This window comes from Drosophila takahashii, chromosome X (assembly GCF_030179915.1).
Source record: "Drosophila takahashii strain IR98-3 E-12201 chromosome X, DtakHiC1v2, whole genome shotgun sequence".
NCBI lineage: Eukaryota > Metazoa > Arthropoda > Insecta > Diptera > Drosophilidae > Drosophila > Drosophila takahashii.
In genome coordinates this window covers 16075702-16103252 of record NC_091683.1, presented here as the reverse complement: position 1 = coordinate 16103252, position 27551 = coordinate 16075702, and the positions used below count along the sequence as shown (strand labels likewise).

The 27551-nt window shown below is 40.6% G+C and overlaps 6 protein-coding genes across 7 annotated transcripts; 3 read left to right on the top strand and 3 right to left on the bottom strand.

Annotated features, from left to right (window-relative positions):
- The first annotated feature begins 5218 nt into the window (after positions 1–5218).
- Positions 5219–10080, top strand: LOC108068606 (SRSF protein kinase 3-like). 2 transcript variants are annotated; one of them, XM_070218789.1, is made up of 4 exons: positions 5219–5424; positions 5987–7118; positions 7842–8466; positions 9159–10080. In XM_070218789.1, the coding sequence occupies exons 2-4, from the start codon at positions 6271–6273 to the stop codon at positions 9969–9971; spliced, it is 2286 nt and encodes a 761-aa protein (XP_070074890.1). In that variant the 5' UTR covers positions 5219–5424; positions 5987–6270; the 3' UTR covers positions 9972–10080. The 2 variants fall into 2 exon arrangements, with proteins under 2 accessions (XP_070074890.1, XP_017013761.2); XM_017158272.3 differs by having other exon boundaries at positions 5220–5424; positions 7842–8481; positions 9159–10079.
- Positions 10081–10552: 472 nt separating this feature from the next.
- Positions 10553–14093, top strand: LOC108068633 (uncharacterized). The gene is made up of 4 exons (XM_017158318.3): positions 10553–10708; positions 11608–11953; positions 12023–12144; positions 12946–14093. Exons 2-4 carry the CDS (start codon positions 11784–11786, stop codon positions 13626–13628), a joined length of 975 nt encoding a protein of 324 aa, XP_017013807.2. The 5' UTR covers positions 10553–10708; positions 11608–11783; the 3' UTR covers positions 13629–14093.
- A 211-nt stretch (positions 14094–14304) lies between these two features.
- Positions 14305–16286, bottom strand: LOC108068636 (mitochondrial inner membrane protease subunit 1). The gene is made up of 2 exons (XM_017158322.3): positions 16084–16286; positions 14305–15032 (listed from the first exon to the last, which is right to left on the bottom strand). The coding sequence occupies exons 1-2, from the start codon at positions 16180–16182 to the stop codon at positions 14622–14624; spliced, it is 510 nt and encodes a 169-aa protein (XP_017013811.2). The 5' UTR covers positions 16183–16286; the 3' UTR covers positions 14305–14621.
- A 250-nt stretch (positions 16287–16536) lies between these two features.
- Pis (phosphatidylinositol synthase) lies at positions 16537–19277 on the bottom strand. Its single transcript, XM_017158321.3, has 5 exons — positions 19092–19277; positions 18713–18847; positions 17561–17714; positions 17354–17505; positions 16537–17287 (listed from the first exon to the last, which is right to left on the bottom strand). Exons 1-5 carry the CDS (start codon positions 19141–19143, stop codon positions 17106–17108), a joined length of 675 nt encoding a protein of 224 aa, XP_017013810.2. The 5' UTR covers positions 19144–19277; the 3' UTR covers positions 16537–17105.
- A 252-nt stretch (positions 19278–19529) lies between these two features.
- Hap40 (Huntingtin-associated protein 40 kDa) lies at positions 19530–21658 on the top strand. The gene is made up of 2 exons (XM_017158268.3): positions 19530–19838; positions 20566–21658. Exons 1-2 carry the CDS (start codon positions 19678–19680, stop codon positions 21422–21424), a joined length of 1020 nt encoding a protein of 339 aa, XP_017013757.2. The 5' UTR covers positions 19530–19677; the 3' UTR covers positions 21425–21658.
- A 325-nt stretch (positions 21659–21983) lies between these two features.
- On the bottom strand, positions 21984–27073 carry LOC108068639 (ATP-binding cassette sub-family F member 2). The gene is made up of 5 exons (XM_017158326.3): positions 26835–27073; positions 24648–25316; positions 24081–24586; positions 22937–23473; positions 21984–22876 (listed from the first exon to the last, which is right to left on the bottom strand). The coding sequence occupies exons 2-5, from the start codon at positions 25306–25308 to the stop codon at positions 22745–22747; spliced, it is 1836 nt and encodes a 611-aa protein (XP_017013815.2). The 5' UTR covers positions 25309–25316; positions 26835–27073; the 3' UTR covers positions 21984–22744.
- Between the last annotated feature and the right edge of the window lie 478 nt (positions 27074–27551).

Here is a 27551-nt window from a genome sequence, read left to right as displayed (position 1 = left end):
AGAAAACCACCCCAGATCAGGGCAACCCACGCGCCTAACACATTAACACGGCCCAAGGATCAAGGACCTGCTGTCGATCACAACTTTATGACTTCTGGAAATGGGTTCGTCCCGCCCCCGGTTCGCTTTTTCCATATTTCTGTACATTGTGTGGGGTTAATTTAGGGTTACCCGCCGGGTTTTACGACGGGAAATTTGTCAGACGTTGACAGTTTTCAATTATATGTTTGCATATCGAGCGCGTTCTAATGCATTTGTGGCATGTTGTTTTTTTTTCTGGTCAGGAAAGTCAGGAAGTCAGGAAGCCAGGTCCTTGCATAATTACAAAAGTTTTTACTGCCCGGTTGCCAAGGGAGATATGCCAAACGAGGTTGAGATTCAATAACTGCTTCAAATAACGGTCAAAATATGGTAATTTATCTGATTTGTAGTTTGAGTATTTTGGTAAAAACAAATTCTAAAAATAAAAGTTATTATTCGTAAATATTTTATTATATATAAATTATATTAAATTTTTTTTTAATTCCTGCTTTTTACAAATAATTTTAAGACGTCTTAATAAACAAATTCTAAAAATAAAAGTTATTATTCGTAAATATTATATTATATATAAATTATATTAAATTTTTTTTTTTAATTCCTGCTTTTCACAAATAATTTTATGACGTCTTAATAAACAAATTCTAAAAATAAAAGCTATTACTCGTAAATATTTTATTATATATAAATTGTATTAAATTTTTTTTTAATTCTTGCTTTTCACAAATAATTTTATGACGTCTTAATAATTTTAGTTTCAGCATTTGATACATTTTCTGGAGTATTGAAAAATTTTCAAAACATTTCTAAAGACCATTATACATTTTAATCTATTTACTTTATATACAAAAACCTTTTTATATAAAGAAACAAATAAATATGACCCTACAGAATAGGAATTCAGCAAATGATACAGAATTTGCTCACTCCCCTGCTGATATTTATTCTATATTCTATTTATAGGTCTTTTCATTCTTATAGAGCTTTTGTTGCGAATCTCAAACTGGGCCAAAGTACTCGATTACTGTGTAAGCAAACACACACATGTGTGTAATTATTATGGATTACCATTATATGTGGGCCATATATCACCGGACCATTGTAGGATTCCCAGCGACGGTCCACTGATTTATGTCCATTGCCATTGACAACTCTATTTCTTTCCCTTCCCCAGGTAGCAAAGCTGACCAAAGCTGTTTACACCGAACGTATGTCACATAATCAATTGTCCGACACAAGGCAATAAAAACAAGCGCAGGGGTCAGTTTGTGTCGGCTTGGGAATCGAGGATCGGATCGGAAATCAGGAATCGCTAATCCCGCGTCGTGTTGCATAATTTTCCGACCCGCTGAACCGCCCTTTTATTTTATTCCGGTGACCCGCCAAGATTGTCGCCGTGTAATGAAGAGGTCACTCGGTGAACCACCGGACCCGCCGGCGTTGTTTGTTTTGGCTTTGCGACAGTTAAAGGATTACGACATGGGCGCGAACTTTGCGGTCCTTCGGCGACACGGTGACACGATGACTGCGGCGATAACTTCCCGCCGGACAGCAGCTGCACATCCTGGGATCCGGGATGTATCGCATTCGATACGTTTTCTAGAGCATCGGAGGAGGAGCAGGAGCAGCAGGACAATGGCGTTTTGTTCGGCAGGATCTGCGCAGGATGCGGTTTGTGTAACGATCGCCGATCGCCGATCGCTGGACAGTTTATGCAGCGTCATATCCTGCGACATATCCTGCCGCTGAATGGCGTGATGAATGATCTCAGTGATTCTTAATGAAAAACAGCCCACGAATGTGGGAATCCCCAACGATACAATGCTCAGGATGGAAAAGCCATTTGATTTGGTAGCTATGAATTGAAATTTATTTTAAAGAATAATTCACTGCAATGTAATTCTAGCGATACTATTTGTTACTACGATATATGCCAAGTCAGCCTTGGATTAATATTCTGTATAAATTTTATAAAGAGCAAATCCATGGACTATTTTAAATCAAGGATAAACTAAAAATAATCAGCCTTGGACTAATATTCTATATATACTTTATAAAGATCAAAACCAAGTACTATTTTAAATCAATGATAAACTAAAATAATACCAAATCAGCTTTGGATTAATATTCTATATAAATTTTATAAAGAGCAAAACGAAGTACTATTTTAAATCAATGATAAACTAAAAATAATCCCAAATCAGCCTTGAATTAATATTGTCTATAAACTTCATAAAGAGCAAAACTAAGTACTATTTTAAATCAATAATAAACTAAAAATAATCAGCCTTGGATTAATTTTCTGTATAAACTTTATAAAGAGCAAATCCAAGTACTATTTTAAATCCATTTTAAACTCCAAATAATAGTAGAATTACAGCTTTAAAGGCACTTGCTAAATTTTATAAAGAGCAAATCCAAGTACTATTTTAAATGAATTTTAAACTACAAATAATAATAGAATTACAGCTTTAAAGGCACTTGCTCACTTGAGTCTTACAGTAATACCTATAAAATTATCTAATAATGGTTATTTTGACATTCTTTCTAGGGAGTTACAATAGAGGCAAAGCGAAGCTCAAAAGCATCTGAGGTGTTCTTCCTATAGTTCCAATTCCTCCTCCAAGTTCAAAGATAATGAAGAACGTAATTGGCGCATTTTGCAGGATTTCGATAGGAACTCAAAGGACGAACAAAAGGAGGGCAGCAGCTGCTCTGCCAATTGGCACACAATGGAGCGGCACATGCCACACTCTGGCGAAAAAAATCAAAAACTAAAGAATGGGAAATCGGGAGACCGAAAGGAAGAAGTTGAGGAAAAAACGGGGACAAGTCGGCAATATACGTAACTGCACATTGACAAAAAGGAAGCGTCGCAACAATGGAAAAGTGAAAAATCTCCGACGGAGGCAACACCCAAAGGACAGCTGTCTGCGTCTCCATCTGTTTGTGATTCCCGCAAGAAGGACGAGAGGCAGGACCCTCGGAGATCGATCGAAAAGAACTTGATCCTAACACATTATGCGAACCAAATTTAAATGCCTAGAGTAGCAAAAGAAATCATAAACATGCAAGTATTTACAACCTTGCTCAAAAACTCAATAACAATATTTTTTTGAAATTATGATCCATCAACTATTATTTTCTTTGTAAGCTGAAACATATATTTTTTTTAAATATAAAATGTTACGCGGTCAATCGCGGTAATTGGATTAGGAGGTTCACTTAACCCTTTTGCAGCATCCCGAGGTCCGCGTTTGACCCTCTGACCCTTCGACCCCTCGGATGCTGCTGGCAATCGGGGAATGGCCCTTTCAAGCCCGTGGAAAAACACGGGAAATTAATTAAGAAAACAACCCCGCGGCCATCTACTTACTGTCCCATAGCGGATTTTTATTACTTGTAAGTTATTTAGGTTCACTTCAGTGGGCACAACAAATTCCCTTCATAAATATTTTCGAGATCTTTTAAATGCTGTAATAGAAAGACCACCTTCAATATGCATTTCCTTTCAAAATAATTATTATAGTAAATATAATGCTAGAGGATTAAAGATAACCTATTTTTAATTATTATATTAAATATCAAGGTAATTAAAAAGTTCTTGTAATGATACTCATAGAAAATGTAGGTTTTCAAAAGCCAGTTTTTTAGTATTCAAAGTACTCCCCTTCTTGTTGCTGGAAAAGTGAAAAAGTTTCGTAAAAATGGGCTGGAAAAGGGGTGTAAAAATGGCTTAATAATGGTTAATTTTCCGCTTATCACTCCTCCAAAAAAAGGCTTTCAGTTGAGCTTATATACGAAAAAAAACCTTGATCCCTTCTTCAGCTGCCGAAGGCACTCCCACAGACTTAGAACGGGAAAATCGACGTTAATTTATTTCCATTTGCAACCATTGTCTGCATATAAGCAGTTCATTAGGAAGCCAACCAGTTATGAAAGTGAAATTCAAAACGCGACGATGCCTTTTCCTTGAGTTTTGAAATTGTTTTGGACAAATACACGAACGGGACACTTGAAATTACGCTTAATTGGCGGAGAAACAATGTCGAATGCCGAGGGCATTGGGAAAATGATAAGGAAAACTCCCTAATTACAAACAAGAATTTTCCGGGTGCGCGCAAAAAACGAAAAAAACATAAATAAAAAAGGGTTGAAGGAGAACGCGCCTGGGAACCTAAAAACCCCGATTTTCCACCGAGTTCGAAGTTTTGAAGTCTTCGATAAGCCGGCGGTGGAAAGTAGATGTCCCCAACCAGCCATAGATTTTTTAATAAATATTTGACATGGCATTTTCACTTAAGCCAGCGCATGGAAATCCATTGTGTGCAAACAGGAGGTCGCCCATCCAACCCTAAGCGGAAAATTTGTTTAAACAACTGAGCAAATATCGGCTATTCGCCCGCTGGAGAAGGGTAACTTTTTATTTTTCGGGAACTTTTTTACGAATTTCTCCCCCAAAAAAAAGAAAGCAGTAAATTGTGAACAAAAAATTGCTAAGCCGGCAATCAAAATACAAACATTTTGGGATCGAGGGCGACTCAATGGGAGCTATTGTTGTCCAACTGAAGCACCTGAGTATATGGAACAAGGACATCCCCCATGCTGACTCTCGCCAATGTGCATTTTGCAACAGATTTACGATCCTTTATAATCCCTTCAATCGCGCTGTAAACTGGTAACTGGTTCCTGCTTCCTGGTTACTGGCGCTTTGTTGCTCTAAATAGCCTTTTCCGAATCACTGGACCTGCACAAAGGATTCGCCCTCAATTGCACAACAGTTTCGATTTAGAAAAAAAGAACAGAAATGGGCACAGGAAAAGAATTGTGTTTAATTGCTAGAACTCGAAACTGGACCATTTACAAAAAAGTTATATAGAAGGTTGACCTAATTGTAGGAAAAATGTATAAGTTTAGGAAATGTTTTTTTTTATTTAAAAAAAGATTTAAAATATCTTTAATTCCTTTTGCATTGGGGGTAAAGGCTTTTAAATGATTTAATTAATTTTTATAATATTGTAGATTCAATTGGAAAATTGGTTTTAAACCAATTAATCTTATATTTTATATCTAATTTTTTTGGGGCGAATATTTTCAAGAAAAATCTTTAATTTTGATGATCAAAGTGGGCTCTGTTGAAAGTGTCATGGCAGATATGACTTACTGGTAGAACATCAGTCAGTTAATATTTTGTCGGCATCATGCAAAGAGCTCTAAAAATTTAAAATAAAGAGCCAAACATTTATATTTTAATAGGCAGCTACTTCTTATCTTAAGAACACGTTTTAGCTATACTTTTATAGATTTGTTTCACATCTACGGGAGAATATTTCATCCAGAGGACATCTTAAGGAACGGTTTCAGAATCGAGGAGAGATTGCAAATGTAAGTGCCAATTCCATAACAACTAACCAATGAGACAAAGTACAAAACCAAGATATCAACACAATAGCTTTAAAGTATCATCTTTTTCAATATATACGGTTTTTGCATTGTATCAAACCGAATTCTTTGTGCATCGACAATTTTCAAGAGTCTATATCATATATAATTTTGCCCTATTTTAGATTTTGTTTTTTAATTGTCAAACATAAAAATGCCTACTTCAAAAGGAAGAAAGTTATATTTATTTTAATATTTTATTCGAGTATTTCTATGGGAGCAATAAGGTATAGTGCTTCTGCAATAGAAATAAATATCTTAGCATTAAATTAGGGTAGAATTACATTGATGTACGTAAGAATTTAACACGAACTCCACAATTTTTGTGCCAACACCGTATTTTTGGTTTACAAAAATTGTTCATGCTCTCTAAAAAGTTAAAAGCATAGCCCACCCCAGATTATTTTCGTCAAATGATTTGTAAGTTCAAAATTGGACATACTTAGCATGCCGTCTTTTTAAGATCAGCTCCAATAATACAATATTAATCATTCTCATCCAACAGGATGCCACTACAAACACTGCTTTGGAAGAGCTAATCGTATAATTTGGTTGTCAACCGGAAGCCCAAAGTGCATTAATCAGTACGCGTACGGTTTGTTTCTTAATCCACGATTTCACAAATTATTATACCTTTGTATTGATAATATTCGTGCAGAGACAGTTACGTTGCGCACCGTTCTATATTTGTATACCTTTTCTATCGCTAAAACATATCCCACGAAGTCTACTGCAACTAAAATTAAAGTAAATTTGAAAAACGCTGGCATTTTGGAGTTACCAATTAAAATGACAGATAACTTGGACATGGAACTTAAGAAAACCGATCCGGATGATGTAAAAAAGAAAAAGAGCGAATCGCAAGTTCCCTTCTGTTATTTAGCTCCGCTTCCGAGGACTGGCACCTCCGAGGATCGTTCGGATGGAGATCTACAAGTCAAGCCTCCAGATGAGCCTATAAATGAGCCTATAAATGATCCTAATGATCCTAATGAGCCTGATGAGCTAGATGATTTGACCTACAGCATAAATGTCTCCATGGATTCGTATAGGAGCTCGACAAACAATTCCACTCCGGGCGACGATGAACCGGATCCGGTGTCCGTGGGCGACATCTTCGACCATCGCTATCATGCGATCAAGAAACTGGGCTATGGCCACTTCTCCACCGTCTGGCTGTGCTTCGATTGCTCCTCCGAGCGCTATTGCGCCATCAAGGTGGTCAAGTCGGCGGAACACTTCACAGAAACCGCTCGCGATGAGATCCGTTTGCTGTGCGCCGTCGACGAGTACCATTGTCATCCGCTGAGGAGGCGCATCGTCGAGTTCATCGATCATTTCTACATGACCGAACCGAATGGCACCCATCTCTGCCTGGTGTTCGAGGTCCTGGGCGACAATCTGCTCACCCTCATCCAGAGATCCCGCTACCATGGACTGCCGCTCGATAATGTCAAACAGATAGCCCTGCAGGTCCTCGAGGGCCTGTACTATCTGCACCACAAGTGCCACATAATTCACACCGATCTGAAGCCGGAGAATGTGATAATCAGTGCCAGCGATGCTACCGTCAGGGGACTGGCCAACCGGGCAATCTCCAACTACATGAAGGCCCAGGACAAGCTAAGGAAAAATGTGTATGTACTATAACTTCGTCATGTTCGTTGGTGAATTTTTCTAAAAAAATATTTTTGAATTAATTTCATTACTACATATATATAAATTCGATATGAAATAGGCTCAATTCTAGCTTATTTCATCTCAATAAAAAGCCTATATGATTAATGTCAAATTTATGACTCCAACATATCAACATGATATTTTATCATATCATTTAAAATACCAAATTTAGTATTTTGTCGAACAAATAATGTAAAATAATATAAGCATCATCTTTATTCATATCAAAATGATATGATCTGTAAAAAATTTAAAATCTTTTGTCAATTTTTGTACTGTGTATTACATTTATAAAATATTAGAATAATGTGATACACAACATTTTAGGTTTATTAATAGGTATTTACTTAAATATGTAGTAAGTATAAATAAATTCGATATGAAATAGGCTCAATTCTACCTTATTTCATAGCAATAAAAAGCTGATATGATTAATGTCAAATTTATGACTCCAACATATCAACATGATACTTTATCATATCACTTAAAATACCAAATGTAGTATTTTTTGAACAAATAATGTAAAATAATATAAACATCATCTTTATTCATTTCAAAATGATATGAATAACTTGATCTTTCGAAAATATAAAATCGTTTGTCAATTTTTGTACTGTGTATTACATTTATTAAAAAAATTTTTAATTTGAATTTGTTAATTACCCAAAATCCTTCCACAGACACAACTCCGCACGCGGAAGCGTGAGTCAGAGCGAAAATGAAAGGGATCGCTGTCCCGACTGCGTCAAGTTGACCAAGACGGCCAAGAGGAAGAAGCGGGCGCGGGCCAAGAAGGTGATGACCTTCTTCCAGTGCCACCGCCGCTGGCTCCGCCGGCAGGCCATCGATGATCTTCTCGTCCTGGCGGATCGCGGCCAACTTACTCCGCTCCACGCCGCCTTGGGCGTCACGGGCCAACTGGGCTTTATGCCCTTTAACTTCGACGGTCTGGTGATTCTCAACGATAGCGATGTCGAGCGGCTGAAGAGTTCCATGGCCGAACGGGTGGGCGATGTGCCCGCCGACAATTTAAACAGCGATCCGACCATCAGTGGCGACAGGCCATCGCGAGGACGCCGCAGAGCTGAGACGGCTAGGGATGCCGAAAGGGATGAGGTCGCCAGCAGCGACGAGGAGCCGGGGAGCAGCGTGGATCCCTTGAAGCTTTTGCTCAAGAGCCCCGAGCAGTTTATGCGATATGTGCTCAGGAAGGTCAAGGAGTCGGATCGGGCGGCACAGGCCTCCGAGGACCAATATCAGGGCAAGAGGCAGCGGAGCGCCAGGAAGAAAAAGAAATCTGGATCGGTAATTCCAAATCCGGTAAGGCAAAGGCAGATAAGTATCAAACTTAAGCTTGTAAAAATATCTACAGCTTCCTATTTCTCGATATTTAATTTGTGTTTTCAAAATGTGTATATTATATTATCAAAATATAAAAAATATCGATCATTTTTAAGCTCTATATCAAACTCTCTAGATAATGTGAAAAATATACCAGTTTCAATCAAATTTTAATCGAATATTGGTTAGAAATCGCTTTCAACTGAATTTTTTCCCTTTCAATACATTTTTTCCCCTCAATATTATCAAAATGTGTATTTTATATTATCAAAATATCGAAAATATCGATAATTTTTAAGCTCTATATCAAAATCTCTAGATAATGTGTATATTATATGATCAAAATATCGAAAATATCGATAATTTTCAAGCTCTTTATCAAACTCTCTAGATAAAGTGAAAAATATACCAGTGTTTCAAACAAATTTTAATCGAATATTATTAGAAATCGCTTAAAACTAGATTTCAACTGAATATTTATCGGATATCCGGCTTGAAAATAGATTGTAAATTTTAGACTCATCTTAAATTTGCCTGCCTCCCAAAGTGTCTGCTTAATTCTTACCTACTTCTGTACTTAAGATACTACATTTAATTCCTTAAAACTACATTTTCTAAATTTTTCAAATTTTTCTAAACTATAATTTTCCTTCCAGGCCAAGAACGAAGCATACAAGAAGTTGCGAAAGGAGGCCAATTTGTTCAACGTCATCAAGGACCCGGCCTACGAGAATTGCGAGGTGAATGTGAAGATTGCCGACATGGGCAATGGCTGTTGGTTGCATCACCATTTCACCGACGACATCCAGACACGGGAATACCGCGCCGTGGAGGTGATCCTCGGGGCGGGCTACAATGAGCGGGCGGACATTTGGAGCGCCGCCTGTCTGTTCTGGGAACTGGCCACTGGCGACTATCTGTTCGTTCCGAAGGAGAATCGCGGCAAGGCCAGCCTCGATGAGGCCCACATAGCCAGCATCATCGAGACCTGTGGACCCATTCCCCGCCAGCTGGTGGAGGCCGGCGAGTACTCGTCGGATATCTTCAAGTCCAATGGCCAGTTGCGCCATATCACCCACCTGAAGTCCCGTGATCTGGCCAACACCCTCATCAACAAGTACGGATGGTCGCGCTACGAGGCCAAGGAATTTGCTGGGTTCCTGAGGCCCATGTTGAACACGGATCCCCATCGTCGCATCTCTGCCCGCGATGCCATCGACGACCGTTGGTTGTGCCTCTGTCGCGGCATCAATTGCACTTGCTCTTGCCATTGCCACTGCGATTGCCATTGCACTTGCACTTGCGGCCAGGATGAAGATGAGAATCACACTCAGAATCCGAATCCAAATCCGAGTAAGAATCCGGAGCGGGAGGGGGAGCGCATGGTGGCCAGCGAGGAGGAGCCACGTCCGGGAACACCCGATCCGAGGTCCACCGATCAGCAAAATCACATCAATATTGTTTTCTAGGCCCGCTTCAACAGATGCAACGGCCAATTCCGTTTATTCTATATCACACACACGTTTAAAAGCCCAATAAATTGCGCCTGCAGTAGCATCAAACATTTTTACACACGATTCAAAAGAAACGTTTAGCCTTTTTTAAGAAGTCTTCTTTTAAATAACCGTTGTATATGACCCAGATCCAGATACCAATTTTTCACAAAAAAAATTGTTTTTTTGACCGTAGCAATGGAAATATTGATCCAAATATGGATTGTCATACCTTTCTGAACTCGTTATTAAATTTCCAATCGATTGACATTTAAACCTGGACATTTTATTTTTTTGCTATTTTTCGTAAAAAATACCCCCTTATAAAAAAATTGAAAATTGGCGAAAATTTTATTTTTCCAAGATGACCCGGAAAACGACATGGATTTATTTATTATTTTGTAATCTGTTCAAAACAGTATGTATTTTTGGTGTAGGACCATTTTAACCAACTTACTGGCTAGAAAAAAGCCAAAACAGCTTTTGGTGTCACGAAATGGCTAGGCTGCCAGCGCTGGCGAAACAGCTGATTGACTTTTGAGCTGGTTTCCCAACCCTAGAAATTAACGTGCCATTGGAAGTGGAAGAGAATTGAAATCGCGCGCTGTTTCGTTCGCTTGTTTTTATGCCAAAGTCCATGGCTGGATCGCTCAATTAGTCGCCTGGAACCGGACGGATTAGCTCAGCGACGCCATTAACCAGTGGGTTTCTCTGTGAGTTCCAAGAAAGTTCTGTTCTACGCTAGATGGTAAAAAAAAACAAGAGAATTCGATGCTTGGCGTTGTTTGTTATGTAAAGCGCGTATAAATTTTCTGGCGCGTTGATAACAGCAGCCTTTCCACTCAGCTGATAAACATACACAAAGCCCATGCGGAAACAATTGAAACGACCCCACCACCCAACCACCCGCCACCCACACGCACCTTGGGTTGTTGCTCAAGGTTGCGCCAGAGATGAGCAACAAGTGGTGACCATTGCAGTGACTGTGACCGTGACAAGTAACAGTTTTACTCGCCTTCGAACCTTTAAAGCTCAACTTCTCTATTGAGCTATTAAAATGTTTGAAATATTCTAATAATTTTGAATATTTTTAATTCATATATTTAACATATTTTTAACATTTCAAATGGCTCAATTATCATAATTATGTCAAATTTCTAATATATATAATTTACTTAAATTTAAATTTGTAAAATTAGATAGATTTCTTACGTTTACAAGTACAACTACATTTGAAAAGTAATGATCCTGCCCTAAAATATTTGAATAGAATTTGAATTTAACTTGGGCAAAATTAAACAATTATTTTTGTTGTTACCTATGCTTTAAAATTTTTTTTTTTTTAATTAAGTTACTTTGAAAGTATTTTTTTTGCTCATCTCTATTGCCTGCATTTGATACTGACGTTAGCGCCAAATTCGAAATGTCAAGAACAGAAATCCGAACGTAACGAACAACGACCATATCGCTTATCTTGCGCCGCCACGAGATAGTGGCTAGCCTGCTCCTCCACCTTGCTTGGCTGCCCATCGGATTTGCATCGATGTTTGGAGCCATGCGGCTTTTTCACCTGTCCGTTTGCCTCGTTTCACCCACTCCCAAACACACACAGCGTGCCCAGGGATTGCCGTCGCCTCGAATTCTGGAAATACTGAGCCACCGAGCCGTTGTAGCCGCCGCCACGCCCACTCCGGGGCCCCAAGAATCTCCGGTTTCGAGCCAGTGACGCCAACGTGGTCGCCCGCCGTCGTCATCAACGTCGTTTCCGTCGAACTGCGAGATTATTTAATGTTGGCCGCAAGTCTTCTGGCTCGCAGAAACGTTCTAGACCTGCCGGCGTTCAATTCATGGAGGACGCTCCTCCGGACCGCAACACACCGCCCATCATCCACGGCAGCGCCTAAAATTCAACCCAAAGAGGTTCAGCCACAGCTGCAATTTACAAGAGGATTCACTGCGTAAGTATTACCTTTATAAAGTCTAAAATTTATTACGATTTTTATAAGATAAATATTATAATCCCAAAGCTCCAAAGTAATGGATACGCCGGCGGATGTTTTCCGCGGCCTCACGGATCGCTTTGCGGGAGTCACTGTTGATGGTCGCGAGGAGAAGGTGGATAAAGACAGCTTCCGGGACAAACTGAAAAGTAAGTATCCTAAGAAGTTAAACAAATATCTTTAAACTATATAACAGATATAATTTAACTTACAAATGACTTTCTCACGTATCGTCTATCGACTTCTAAACATTACTTCTATCAGAAATTAATTTAAACATTAAGTTAGTGCCCCAAAAAGTTAAACAAATATCTTTAAACTAATTGTTTGGAAATATATTAGAAAAATAAACTTAAAACCTCTAACAAACAAAAGTACTAAAACTTATAAGTGACTTTATCACCTGTAATCTATCGACTTCTCAACATTATTGCTATCAGAAATTAATTTAAATATCAAGTTAGTACCCCAAAAACTTCAACAAATATCTTTAAATTCCTTGTATAGGAAGATATTTCTAAATACCTCTAACAAACAAAAGTACCATAATTTATAAATATTTTCTCACCTATAATCTATTGACTTCTAAACATTATTTCAATCAGAATTTAATTGAAACCTATATTTAGTACCCCAAAAAGTTAAAGAAATATCTTTAAGCTCCTTGTTTGGGAATATATTTGTAAAATAGACTTATGTAAAACCTCTAACAAACAAAAGTACTATATATAACTTACAAATGACTTTCTTACCTATAATCTATCGGCTTCTAAACCCTATTCCTATCAACAATTAATTGAAACCTTATCAAGTCAAAGTTATAATCTTGGTTCTCCATTTTAATTAGAGTATTTGGATAGATGGTTTTAATAATAGTATTTTTTATTAACGTTTAATTGTTAAAAAATAATATGTTAAAGCTTACCAGTCATTGTGATCTCAATTCCCAGAATCCCTGGACTTTTGGACAGCGAATAAGAACCGGGCGATCTGGTTCCGAGTGTACCAGGAGCAGGCCGACTGGGTGCCCATTCTGGCGGAGAACGGCTTCGACTTCCATCATGCCCGGACCGGAGTGGTGACCATGTACCGCTGGCTGCCGGCGGACGAGTCCAGCAACCTGCCCAACTTCGCCCACACGCTGATGGGCGTCGGCGGACTGGTGATCAACGAGAAGGACGAGGTCCTGGTGGTGTCCGACCGGTATGCGATGATACCCAACAGCTGGAAGCTGCCCGGCGGCTATGTGGAGCCGCGGGAGAATCTCATCGATGCGGCCATTCGCGAGGTGGCCGAGGAGACGGGAATCCGCACCGAGTTCCGGTCGGTGGTCAGTCTGCGGCATGCCCACGGCGGCACCTTCGGCTGCTCCGATCTCTACGTGGTCATTGCCCTGAAGCCCCTCAATCTGGACTTTAAGCGGTGCGAGCGGGAGATTGCGCGACTCCAGTGGATGCCCATTGCGGAGTATCTGCAGCATCCGCAGGTGCACCAAACGAACAGGCAGTTTGTGCGCACGTTTCTGGACTACGAGAAGCGCGGCCTGACCATCACATGTCGCGACGATGTGCACCAGGTGCTCAAGAAGAAGTACAACCTGTATTACGTGGAGGAGGATCAAAAGAATACATAAGACTAGGCGGTTCAATGGCCAAATCCTTAGTGCAATTTCTATTAAGTTTTTTTCCCCCCATCCCAGCAGCAGCACAATTGAAATGTTCAGAATGTAGTTAAATAAACGCTATATTTTTTTATATATGTAAAGAGAAAACGATCTTTGTAATAGAAAATTTCCAAAAATAACGCACAAACTATGGTAATCCTTTTTTAGAAGGTAAGCCAATATTTTTAGCAAAATATATTGTAATTATACATTTTTTTTCATAGAAATTATAAAAACATTTGTATTTATACCGAAATGAAAAGAACAATTTTCGTAAATAGTACCAACTTTTAAAATACCTGACCAAATTCGGGAATTGCTGTCGAGGTGACAATAAAAAAATGTAGAGTTCAAAAATGATTTATACAAATTTATAAATTTCTAGTGCCAAAACAATTAGAAAGTATACGATTTTTATAGATATTTAGTAACTAAGTCAGATTTGGTTTTGTCTTTTACTTATTTGAAACCATTTTAAACGAAAATCATTGGTTTTCGGCTAGAATTGCAGACTATCAATGGAAAAGAAATAAAAATACGATTTTTAACTTGGAAGTTTTAAAATGTTAAATGTTTAGGTTGAGCCTATTAAATATGTATTTTGATACCTCTTCGCAAGATGCAAATAAAAACCAGAGATAACAAATTTCTATTCATAATCACAAGTATGTATTTTTATATTTTATCAACGTATTTTATCTACAAAATGTATAAGCAAAGCCAATTTTGCAATTTACATGGTTTTTAATTTGATGATTTCAAGAATATTTTAAAATTCAATAAGAGACCATTTTCGGAAGTGTAAATAAATATATGAATAAATATGTTATTGGCAGTTGTTCAAGTATATGACATCCATTGGTACGAAATGGATCTATAAAATATTGGATTGATATACTACAATTTGCTATAAAAAACAAAATAGGTCCAATTGATTTAAAACTTCTTCTTGGGCTAGCCAATCTACAGCCCGGTGGCCTCGGAAATCGGCCAGATGCGGCAGAGCACCCGACTCCGGATCAGGCCCACCGGAATGGGTCCATAGTAGCGCGAATCCGAGCTGTTGCCCTTGTTGTCGCCCTCGAGCCAAACGTAATTGCGCGGCACATAGTCCTTGGTCATCACGGGCTTCTTGCCGGCGGCGGCGCCATCCTGACTTCGGCTGTACTCCGCCTCAATGGGGCTCGGCTTCTGGGTGAGCACCTGGTCACCGGACACGGCCACGATCCGTTTGCAGATGAACTGGCCGGCGTTGATGGGCGAGACGGCGATGACGATGTCGCCCGGCTGGTAGGTTCGCCAGTGCTTCGACAGGCGCTCGGTGAGCAGCACATTGTCCGAGTAGAGGGTGGGCTCCATGGAGGGTCCCTTGCACTGGAAAAGGTTTCCAAGAAATGGAAAAGGTTACTAGAAGTTACTAGTTACGGGAGCAAACGGATTATAACTATAATTACAACTTGAAGGCTAAACAAAAGGATTAACTATTACCGATAGTAACATTTTTAATTTTATTATATGGGCTTTTATTTATTTTTACCAAAAAATCATGATCATTATCAAAAATCGGAAAATTGGTAAAAATTTAAAATGTCCCAAAAGTGATGATAAAATATCAGATTTTTTACCAAAACAAAGGAAATAATAGCCCAAATTTGGAATGTCATACCTTGTTGAAATCGTAGCTTAATTTTGAATCGATTTGTGTTTAAATCTAGACATTTTAATTGAACAAAAATGCCAAAATTGGTGAAATTTTTTAAAAAAGTACCTGGTAATATTCATAGGTAACATTTATATATATATATTAATGATAGTATTTTTTGAGTGCAAAATGTACCCAGATCTTAAGGACCTCAACCATGTGAGTACCTAAAGTACATCGTCCCAGGTACATATATTATCCGGTATAATAAGTACCTATTTTTGTTTACATAAAATTATTTTTGAAAGTGACTAGCACATTAAATTAAGAGTTTTATTTCTTGTAGTGCTAGGATGCAAAAAAAAAAATAAAGACAAATGTACCTAGGCCCAAAGGACCTCAACCAAGTGAGTACCCGAAGTAGGTACACAGCTGATAAGCAAGGATGGCCATATGATGGTCGACCCAGGTACATACATTTATTACCCGGCATAATAAGTACCTATTTTTGTTTAGATAAAATTATTTTTGTAAGTGACTAGCACATTAAATTAAAAGTTTTATTACTTGTAATGCTAGGATGCAAAATAAAGGAATAAAGAAAAATGTACCTATGCCCAGAGGACCTTAACCATGTGAGTACCCGAGGTAGGTACACAGCTGATAAGCAAGGATGACCATATGATGGTCGACCCAGGTACATACATTTATTACCCGGCATAATAAGTACCTATTTTTGTTTACATAAAAGTATGTGTACCCACTGTGGTACAGATGACTTACCAGGACAAAGTCGCCTATGTACTCAAAGGTGCAGTGTGTGATGGCCGCATAGGCCACCGTGTACCGCATCAGGCGGCCCAGACGGGAGAGGATCTTCATGGCGGCGATTCCGGCGTTGGCTGATCCACATCCGCCCGTTATCAGAGCATCTCCCGATGTCCTAATCCTCTGGCGCTGCTATCTGTTATGGTCCCGGAAGTGCGAGCTGCTCCTCCAGCCGAATGTTTACGTTGTGTAAAAATCAGGGCTGCACTGCGTCCCAGCTGAGCGGTCAAAAAAATCGATAAAATGAAACGATAAATTTGGTGGGCGCTATTTTCAAATGGGAAAATGAAAAACAACAATTTAGCACATAAAACCACGTATATTTATTCCTACTTTTCATCGATAATTTTGACTATATCTGCCAGGCCTGGCATATACACATATATATATACTTATATATCTTTCGAATACATCTAACATCCATTTTTCATATATTTCTTGCAGGTCTCCAATTACATTCTTTTAACTTACGATTAGAAATACATTAGTTACATTGAGAGAGTTGCTGGGAGAAGGTCGCTAGGTCGGTAAATCCTGGAAATAGACACTCATTTATATATCGGCCTGCATATATATGCGTATGTCTGTAAAATATATATATGTATATTGGGTGTAAGCGTCACAGAAATTGTAAATTACGTTTAACTAAAGGCAAAATAAATATGCAACAGCTACTGACTGGAACGAATCGCTTGAATTTCAATTTCAATTTCAATTCAAAAATCATTTAAATACAAATTGTCGGGTAATTTGGCCACCCGTCTAACTAAAAATAAAAAATAAAGTCAACAATCTTGCAATAGCGCATAAAAATAATTTAAATTCTACTACGGCCTAGTTGGTTGCCTAGTGCATCTGATCGCTTTCCGCCTTCAAGGTTTTCTCTTCATGTTTTCTTTTTTGCTTGGAATCAAGAGTTGTTTCGCTTTAGTACTTTTGTTGAATAGAATTGGAAGCTCCTGGAGCGCGGAGCCAATTTACTCCAGCTTCTTGCCGGCCAACGGCTCCGACTTCTGGCGCTTCTCCTGCCGCTCGCGCACATCCACGGCGGCCAGATCGATGCCCGCCACGTAGGCGTGCATCACCGAGATCAGGGCCTTGAGCACGGCGAAGGGACCCGTGAGGAAGGCGAGTATCTTGAAGAGCGAGGCGCCGAATACTGCAATTGTTTGGTGAATACCAATTAGATTAAATTTTCCCTGCCTATAGACAAAGCTATACTCACTCAGCGGGCCGTAGGTGAAATGCAAGAGGTACAAGCACACGTAGAACAGCTCGTTGACGCAGCACATGAAGGTGAGTATGTCCTTCTGGTAGTACAGCCGCATAACAAAGTTCTCATTCACCTTGTGCGAGCTGCGTCCGACCACAACGCTCCTGAAGGGACAAAAGTATCATTAGTTTAGGGATCTCAATAAACCGATAAACTTACGTCTGCATGAAGAGCCAGTGACAGGCCACGTCGATGGCGATGGACAGCTGGAACCAGAACATGTACCGGGGATAGAAGTAGGCCAGGGTGACCAGCAGGCCGGTGGTGCCGCAGCGGTCGGTCAGCTGGTCCAGCATGGCCCCAAAGCGAGTGCCTGCAAGGTGGAGAAGCGGGTACTTTAGTAATGATTCGTTCTATATTTACAGATACTTAAAGCTTTTCAAGCTGGTAAAGTTTTTGCCAAAAGTTTGGTAACAAATTAAATAAATATACAATAATACATAGATTTTAGCCAGTTTTTTTTCTTAAATCTAAATCTGCGTTAATATTAAATGACTTGAACTACATTATATGGGATATTCACGATTTAAAATCCTATGATTATTAATTTATGATATCATATAATATAATATATTCTTGAAAATTTTGCATTTTATGGGATATTCTTGATTTAAAATCCTATGAATATTAATTTATGATATCATATAATATAATATATTCTTGAAAATTTAGCATTTTATGGGATATTCTTGATTTGAATATGAATAAATTAATAAATATCATAAATTAATCAAGTAATACTTATATTCTTGAAAATTTTACATTTTATGGGATATTCCTGATTTAAAATCCTATGAATATTAATTTATGATATCAAATAATACTCAAATTCTTGAACATTTTATATCTTATGGGATATTGTTGATTTGAAATCCTATGAATATCAAAAATCAGTCATATAATACTCGTATTATTTACAATTTTACATTTTATGGGACATTTTTGATTTAAAATCCTATGATTATCATAAATTAATCATAAATTACTCATATTCTTAAAAATATTCAAATTATAATCTGTTTTCAGAGGGCCTTCTAGATTGTAAGCCATATTCAGAGGGATTTCAAAGCAATATTGGCCCTGCTTCTTCATCTAAATTCGTGGCCCCACGTCATCCATCGATTGGCTATCCAGCCGTGACCATATCGAGGGGTTTTAATGGCTAAATATCGGAGGGAAGATAACCATTTTGGAGACAGGTGTTGGCGGTGCGTTGCGGCCAAAGTGCGCGCACAAATCAGATACAGATACAGATATAGCTGGGGCTAACTTAGATTTTAAAGGGGGAGGGATCGCGATCTGCTTGCTCACTTTGGTTGAAGGCCCGGGCGGCGTGTCCATCGACGGCGTCCAGCAGGGCGGAGGTTACATAACACCAGCCGGAGATCACATAGTTGGTGGACATGAACCAGAAGGCGATCAGGGCCAAAACGATGCGGGCGTAGCCTGGAAAAGGTCAATAAATGAGTGACGAAGTCCATATGTTTCAGTATCTAAGGGGTTTGTGCGGGGGGTGATTCAATGGGGCGGCGGAGGGGAAGGCGGCTTCCCTTATCGGTGAACTTGCCCCCTGCATTTCACAGGTTGCCAAAACATCCCCCATAAATGCAAATCCAATTAGGGAACACCTAACTGCGCCGCATAAATCGATCGTGCGATTTGTTTACCTTGCCCAAAACACAACACTCACCAATCAAATTTGGCACAAAGATGAAGACGTTGTCGTGCTCGGCAATTGCCATTTTGTGTCTTTTGGCTTTTCACTGTTTATTTGGCGATCTGCTGGCGATTCGGTTTGTTTTTATCCAATTAAATGCGAAAAAACGCAGCAAAAAAGCAATTTCGCTGTATCTGGTGGGACCGCAGCGTGACCTTTAGGAAATACCAAGAAATACTGGCTTCTTGGTATTTACATATGTTTCCACTGACACACATCACCGGATGCAAAGTAATAAATAGAATTTTCCCCCTATGGCCGTGGAAAGTGCCATTTTTGGACTTCCTCGCTTGTTTTAATTTGCCAATTGGCGAGAAGGAAATATAATTCGCCGCATTTATTAATGCAACTCATTGCTTCCATTTCGATGTAGTAGTGTGTGCCAAGTAGTATTTTCGCCCGTCGGTATTTTCCGCGAATGGTCACACCGCCCATGACAAACTCACAAAAGAAAAACAAATAATAATAATACAATATAGCCGAAAATAATGCGCTATTAACGCGATCGGAATCAACCTGCGCGGAGACGGTGACGGCGACCCACCCCGCATGCTGTAGCATGGACAAACTCCGCGGCGGCAGCCTGGTCGGCGGCGGATCCTCCAGCGGCAATCCTGGTCCGGAGCACCAGCAACTGGAGCAGTACCCCAAAAACCTGATCGAGCAATATCTTAGGGCCTCCAGCAAGATCAAGAAGTTCGAGCGGGCCGGCTTCTTTAAGTTAGTATGGCTATAGTATATAGATAACCCTCTGGGTTAGCAAGGAGATAAGTACATACAAACGTATAGGGGTGGTAATGCATACTTTTTAAAAACCATCCATAATTGCAGTATTTCTAAGAACAATCTTAAAAGAACTCATCATAAAAGTAGAATTTCAGTGTTCTCACTTTAAACTATTTTTTACTAATTATAATTATTATACCCGTTACTCGTAGAGTAAAAGGTAATGGGTTTCCGACCCTATGAAGTATATAGTCATATAACGTATACATATCATATAACATATAAAAACCATCCATAATTGTAGTATTTCTAAAATCAATCTTAATAGAACTCATCATAAAGTAGGATTTCAGTCATCTAACTATTTTTTACTAATTATTATACCCGTTACTCGTAGAGATTTCGACCTTAAAATTTGTTAAATCTTAAAACAGTTCGAAAGTTTTATGAATACCTATTGAAATGTAGAAGAAAATGTTCAAATCGGACTGTTCATTAAGAAGTTATGGTCAAATAAAGGTCGCTTTGCTGCATATTTCCATCTCCCTCGCACTTCCTTTAGTTGAGTAATGGGTATCTAATAGTTGTATCTTTTTTCTGTATATGATTAAGAATTCGCGGGTCTAATAATTTTGTTCCAACAGTTCTTGACCATACAAAATATACCTTAAAATATCACTAAAATTCCAGATTATTAATATATTTTAACTCCAATCCCCAGACGCTTTGCGCCCAGCGTGGTCGACGTACAGGCCGACTTCCAGCGACTGGCCTACAGCTTCGAGGAGTCGGGCATCCAGCAGTACGCGGCCATGTGCCACATCGGCTATGCCAAGTGCGAGTCCTACGGCGGCGCCCCGCAGCGCGAGTCGGAGGCCTACCTGCGTGCGGCGCGATCCTTCCTGGCGGCCCACAACGAATCCGGGCAGCTGCATCTGCGCACCCGCCACTCGGGCTTCCGGGAGGGAGCGCTCCACTGCTATCACCGGGCCGCCGATCGAGCGGTGGACGGTTGCGTCTTCAAGGCGGCCATTCTGCGGGAGCTGAAGCAGCTGCAGCGCCAGCTGGAGAGCACCAGCAGCTTCGCCTCGCCCACCCATCAGATTAGCGATTTGGAGACGAGCGCGGAGACCTGCGGTCAGCGCGGCGATTTCCGGAGTGCCCTGCAGCACTACGACGACATTGTGGACAATGTCTACGAGCGACGAGGGGCTCGCATGTACGGGGAACTCTTGCGACGCGTGGAGGTGCTGCGTCTGCTGCTCCTGGTCCACTTGAATCTTCCCCCCGCTCGTCAGTCTCCTGCGCACATCAAGCTGATCGAGTACTACTACAACCTAGCCCAATTCGAGGCGCCTCCCAGCTCGGCGGACGATGGCGGATCGGTGGAGCGACCGGGTGCCTTTGTGCCGCAGCAGCAGCAGTACCCGCTGGCGGAGATCACGTGTGCCTGGGTGGAGCGCAAGATGTGCGATCTTAAGCACCTGCTACGCGACTTTGGAGCGGAATTTGGAGCCCTGAGCAGCGTGGAAAGGCAGCTGCTTGCAGTGATGCACTTGGAACTGTCCAAGAGCTACTAGATTTTAGGCGTAACGAACTTACTGTACATTATATACTACTGGGTCATTACCACTGAATAACCAAGTCTACCAACTAACCTTTGAACGTGCCTACACGCATTAAAAAAAAAAACACATTAATAAATGCAGCAATAAGGAGAAAGAGGTGCGAAGCGCAATGAAATGTAATAACATTCAAATTTGAGATTTGTACAATAAATAAAGGAAGGCGAGTGGAGATTAGATGACTAAAAAGAGTGTGTTTTTCTGTTTGATTTCAAGAAGAAATACCCAAATGTTTCCAACAAGATTCACTTGAAAAGGAACCACGACTTTGCTTTATTTTGGTCATTTAATTTGTTTATTTACCTTGTCAAGCAACTTCTGTTTTTGTCTTAGCAATTTCTCAATTAAGTTAGCTAATTAATACAACGCATTTCGGCTGCCAAGATTGTTTTTGTGTTTGCATACAAAACGTTTCGTGTTTTTCGCTGGAGTTTACAATTCCAATTTGTTAAATAACCTATAATATCTTCTTTTGTTTATGTAATTTGTAAATTTTCATATATGTATATGTATGTACGTTTCATGTAATACCCATTAATCCTTTTAACGTCTGTTTATTTGTTTTCTTTAAATTTAAATCGAATATTGAATTGCTAAGCACACGCCGTCTTTGTCGAATCCGCGGGCAGCTAAATCACGGTTCGGATTTGGGAGGGCAGTTTAACATCTCTGGTTTCTCACACATTTTGGTTCGACTCGCTTAATCAGATCTCTAATTACATACTTTTGTTATTGTAGTTTTAATTGTTTAATATGTAAATATATAGTTAGGGCGTAAATAAATTACAAAAAATAAAATATACTTTTATATATATGTTTTTTATATGAAACCTAGCGAAGAATTTAACGAAATTATATAAGCGCAAGATCACAAGCTGTTTTGTAGTTGGTTGGTTGTATTTATAAGTTGTTCTTGTTGTCCACTCTATTTTTAAATATTTATAATTTTTATTTAGTTTAATTCGACACATAAAAAGAAAAAAATTCAGCTAAAATTTGTGTATTCTTGTTGAGTTGTTGAGCTCTCAACGGTTGTGTTTTTGGATTGGGTGTTCTGGGTTTATTGCTGATGGTAGATTGCCGTTTACATGACTTGACTATAGCGTAGTGTAAACTCAAGACTAATTTCGCACAGAATGAATTACGAGAGCGAGCGGGCAGCCCAATAAGCGGATATCACCCGCCGCCTATTGAAGAGAAAGGATTGTGGGTGAGTTTTGGATGTGGGTGCTGTGTGTGTGCGGGTGTGTGGGATATCCACTAGATATTGCGCATCTACTTTCCCGCCTTGGCCTTCTTCTCGTTCTCGGAGGTGATCTTGTTCTTCAGATGATCCTTGTAGTCCAGAATGCCGCCCTTCCACTTGGTCACCGTCTCCTTCTCGCACACCCAAATCTCCTCGGCCACCTGGAAAGGAAATCAAATAATTATAACCTCCATAAAATACTCAAAATAACTAAGCATTACCTGATTGATCAGTCGGAAATCGTGACTAACTAGCACCATGCCGCCGTCGAAATCATTGATCGCATCGGCCAGCGCATCGATGGTCTCCATATCCAAGTGATTCGTGGGTTCGTCCAGCAGCAGCAGGTGCGGCACCTGCCAGGCCAGCCAGGCGAAGACCACGCGACACCGCTGGCCATCGGACAGCTGGCGGATCGGACAGACCTGCTGGCGACCTGTCAGTCCGTAGCGACCGATGATCTTTCGCATCTCCTCCTTCTCCTTGACGTCTGGGAAGGCGCGCATCATGTACTCCAGCGGACTGGCGTCCAGGTCGAGCAGCTCGTGCAGATGCTGGTGGTAGCGGGCGATGCGCAGATGCGAGTTCTTGCGGATCATGCCCGAGGTGGGCACCAGATCGCCGTAGAGCAGCTTCAGCAGCGTCGACTTGCCGGCTCCGTTGGGCCCCACCAAAGCGAGACGTGTGTCCAGATCGATGCCGAACTCCAGATTCTTGTAGATCCAAGGTGTTTCATCGTTGTACCGGAAATTCACATTCTGTGGGGGGTAAAAGGAAATGTATTAGTGATGTTTTGTATATAATCCAGGGATAAGTTTTATTTTAAAAATCACACTTAACAGTATTTTCTGATTTGTAAAGTAAAACTCAAAGAATAACTGTTTTTTTTTAGTTTTATAATAAAAGTTGGCAAATAACAGTTTTTCGTCGTGATCAAAAATAAAACTCAAACTTGATTTATGGCCATTTTGTGGGTAAAATAAATTTAAAAAAAATATAGTTATAAAATATGCGCGGTTGTCTTTTTTAAACAAATTTTTGGTATGTTATATAAAACACGGTTAGCATGTTTTTTTTAATTATTTCATTTTTTCAAAAATGTTATACATAAAAATCAACAAATAAGTTACTTTTTGAGATTTATTATAAAAATCAAAAAATAAAAATCATTATGGATTTGTAAACTACAATGGCTAATAAAAATAGTGGTGTATTTAAAAAAAATGTTAGAACTCTTTGAAGTGCGTGATTTATTTTGTAAGAAAAAATTTGAAGATCTGATGAAATGATATAATCAACTTGTAGTCACTGTTAGTCAGCTTTATATAAATAAATAAATAAATAAAACCTTTAGATTTTACGCACCTGCACCATAATCACTGGCGGCGGCACCTTGCCGCACGACGGGAAGTAAAAGTTGAGCACCTTGTCATCGGAGACCTTCTCGGTGAGTCCCTGGGCCACCATCTTGGCCAGCGTCTTCTCCTTGGACTGCGCCTGCCGCGCCAACTTGGCGGAACCGTGACCGAAGCGCGCAATGTAGTTCTTCATGTGCGATATCTGATCCTGCTCCCAGTTGTACTGCTTCATCTGGTTCTCCAGCAGCTCCATGCGTGTGCGCACGAAGGCCTCGTAGTTGCCCGTGTAGTACTTGAGTCGCTTGCCCGTCAGGTGGATGATGTTCGTGCAGACGCCGTTGAGGAAGTCCTGCGAGTGCGAGATGAGCACCAGGATGCGTTTGTACTCCTTCAGCTCCTCCTCCAGCCACACGCAGGCGTCCAGATCCAGATGATTCGTCGGCTCGTCGAGCAGCAGCAGATGGGGCTTCACAAACAAAGCGCGGGCCAAGGCGATGCGCATACGCCAGCCACCTAAAGAGAGAATATAAGGATTACTTAAGGGATTAGGCATTAATTTTCCCCCAATTTTTACCGGAAAAGTCCTTGGCCTGTTTCTGTTGCATCGCCTTGTCGAAGCCGAGACCGTGAAGGATGCGGGCCGCCTTGACCTCCGCCAGATCGGCGGACATATCGTCCAGACGCTCGTAGATGTCGATCAGCTGCTCCTGGGCGTCGTCCTCCTCGCTCATGGCCAGCTCCTCGGCCAGCTTCTCCAGCTTGATGCGCTCCTCGTCCACCTCCATGACGCACTGCAGCGCACTCTTCGAGCTGGCCGGGATTTCGCGCGTCAAATGGAAGATGTCGATGTGCGGCGGTATGGGCACCTCCCTTCCTCCCAAACAGGCGAGCAGCGAGGATTTGCCGCATCCGTTGAGCCCAATCAGACCGTAGCGACGCCCACAGTTCAACTCCAGCATGGTGTCCTGCAGCAGCTCGGAGCCAAAGAACGTGATCGAGTAGTTGGCGATCTTGACGTCGCGCGATCGCGGATGCACAGCCAGCGATCCTGTGCAGGATCGGGCCTCCGCACTGATCCGCGCCTCCTCCTCCAGCTTGGCGCACAGCTTCTCCTCCTCGGTCAGCTCGCGATCCGGAACGCCGTTGGCCTTCTTCGTGGAGGGTATCTGTTGGATCTTCTTGTTGCGCGCATCCTTCTTCTTCTGCGCGTCACGTTTCTTGGCGGCGGACGACATTCTTCCGGCTGAAAGTGGAACGGGATTGCGATTTAGTTTACTGGTATTTTGTTCTATTTTCGGGGGAGTTTATTTCAATCTTTCTGTGCCAAAGGTTTCAAAGTGATGACAGGTAACAATAGATTTCTTGGAGTACTACAAAACTAAACCAAGGAAAAAAAATTGTTTCCTTTTTTTAAATTTAGGATACTTTCTACTACGAAAATTAATTAATAGGAAAACGCAGTGACAGGTAATAATAGATTTCTTGGGGTGCTACAAAACTAAAACAAGGAAATAATAAAAAAAAAATTTTTTAGGATGCCTCCTACTACTAAAAATGATTCAATAGAAAAACGCAGTGAAAAAGGAGTTAGATATTTCCCACAAGGTCGCAAAACCGGAACAGGTTCCCAGTAATGTTGTGGTTTCCTTATCTACAAAAGCCAGACACGTTCTATATATTTTTCATTCTTTTTTGCTGCCGATTGCCTTTTGGAGATTAAAACAAAAGAACTTAAAGTCTAGAACGATTAAGTATTGCCGATCAAAGCAGTTGTGGTAATAGGATTAAAAAACATAATTTATGTATTTTGATATCTAGATTCTAGAGCATTTTGTACCTGCTATAATTTTAAACGTTATAAAAATATAAACACCTCCACTTCTTCAAGGTTTTAGGGATACTAAGACCGTGGAATTTTCGAATTCGCCAGCTTGTGGGCAAAAGCAACTCACTTGCCCTTCAAACTTTATCAGCTTTTTTAAATATTCATGGACAAGTGCTAAAAGTGCACATGTAAAATTTGCCAGCACACAAAGTTCCGTTATTTGTTGATTGTTTTCCCTTATAAGTTATTGAATGAACTTTTTCAACTTGAAATTCAAGGTAAGACTTTCGTCCCACTGTTCCTAGCCCTTTGCCGCCCTTACTTCGATGGGCAGCACTGTTCGAGAGAGAGAGCGAGAGCCAGGATCACGTTCAAGGCCACTGGATTAGGATTTCCCACTTCCTCTCTCTCTCTTCTTTCCCCTCCCACACCCACACTTGCAGATCGTGTGTACCAACTGTTTCAACAAAAAATCTGAACTCAATTTTAAAATTAGACAGCGTCAGCAAAAACTCAAAAATTTCCACTGTGCTGTCTGCGCTCCACTGTGCCGCTCTCTGCCTCCCCTCTCCTCCCCCACACACACACGCGTTCTCTCTCTCTCTCTCTCTGCCTCTCTGTTGCCGAGGGGCACACTTCTTCCTCTTCTTCTTCTGGCCGGGATGTGAATGAATGGATGAATCACTGGGATACCCTGGATTACCAAGGAATCGTCCAGGGGCATCGGGAAACTTGAGGAAATGGCAGAAAACTGCATTGCACGATCTGCCATCATCGCCCCCTCTCCCTCTGGCACACAGCACACCTGGCTTCACACCTTCACACCTTCGCACCTACACACAGACACACTCGGTAGTCGCAGAAACGGGAAATTGCATGTGTGTTGCGCTGCGCACATTATTGAATTTTCCACGATGACACTGGGCAATTACTCACCTTGGCGTGGACTTGGCTAGCAGTGGGGGACAAGCGAGTGGAGCGCGAAGGAGTTGCGGTTGCGGTGGCGGTTATCCTGCAGTCGGAGGCTCGCGGAGGATAACGGTAACGGTACGGCGACGGCCAGCGGTAACGGAACGTAACGGAACAGATCGGTTCGGATCGCACACACACACGCACGCACGGAGCAGCTGCTGAAAAGTGCCTGCTGCGGTACGGTAGAAAAAGAGAGAGACGACTGAACGCTCCACGTGGTGGCGAGCGATGGCGTTTTGCGCGGAATGCACGGAGCGGGAGAGGATTCGGTCGCCAGTGCGGCAGGGTCACACTGGGCCAACGGTCACACTAGCAGCTGACGATACTATCGGCTTGGTTAAGGTAATGTAGGTTTCTTTATTTATATAAAGCTGACTTGGGTTAAAACAATAAGTAATGTAGGTTATTTTATTTAAACTATTTGACTTCACAAAATATTTTTCATTTAATATTTTACTTTGTAAACTACAAATCTAATAGCAATTTATGTAATTTAAAAAGCAAACCAAATAATACACATGAACTATAATATTTTTATAATCGAAGACACTATTGATAGTTATTAGTTTTATAAACTTCGCTAACATAAACAAATATAACTAAAGCTTTCACTACGAAAACGAAAACAATCCATTGCCAAAACAATATTTTAAGATCTTAAAACTTATTTATTTTCTGCTT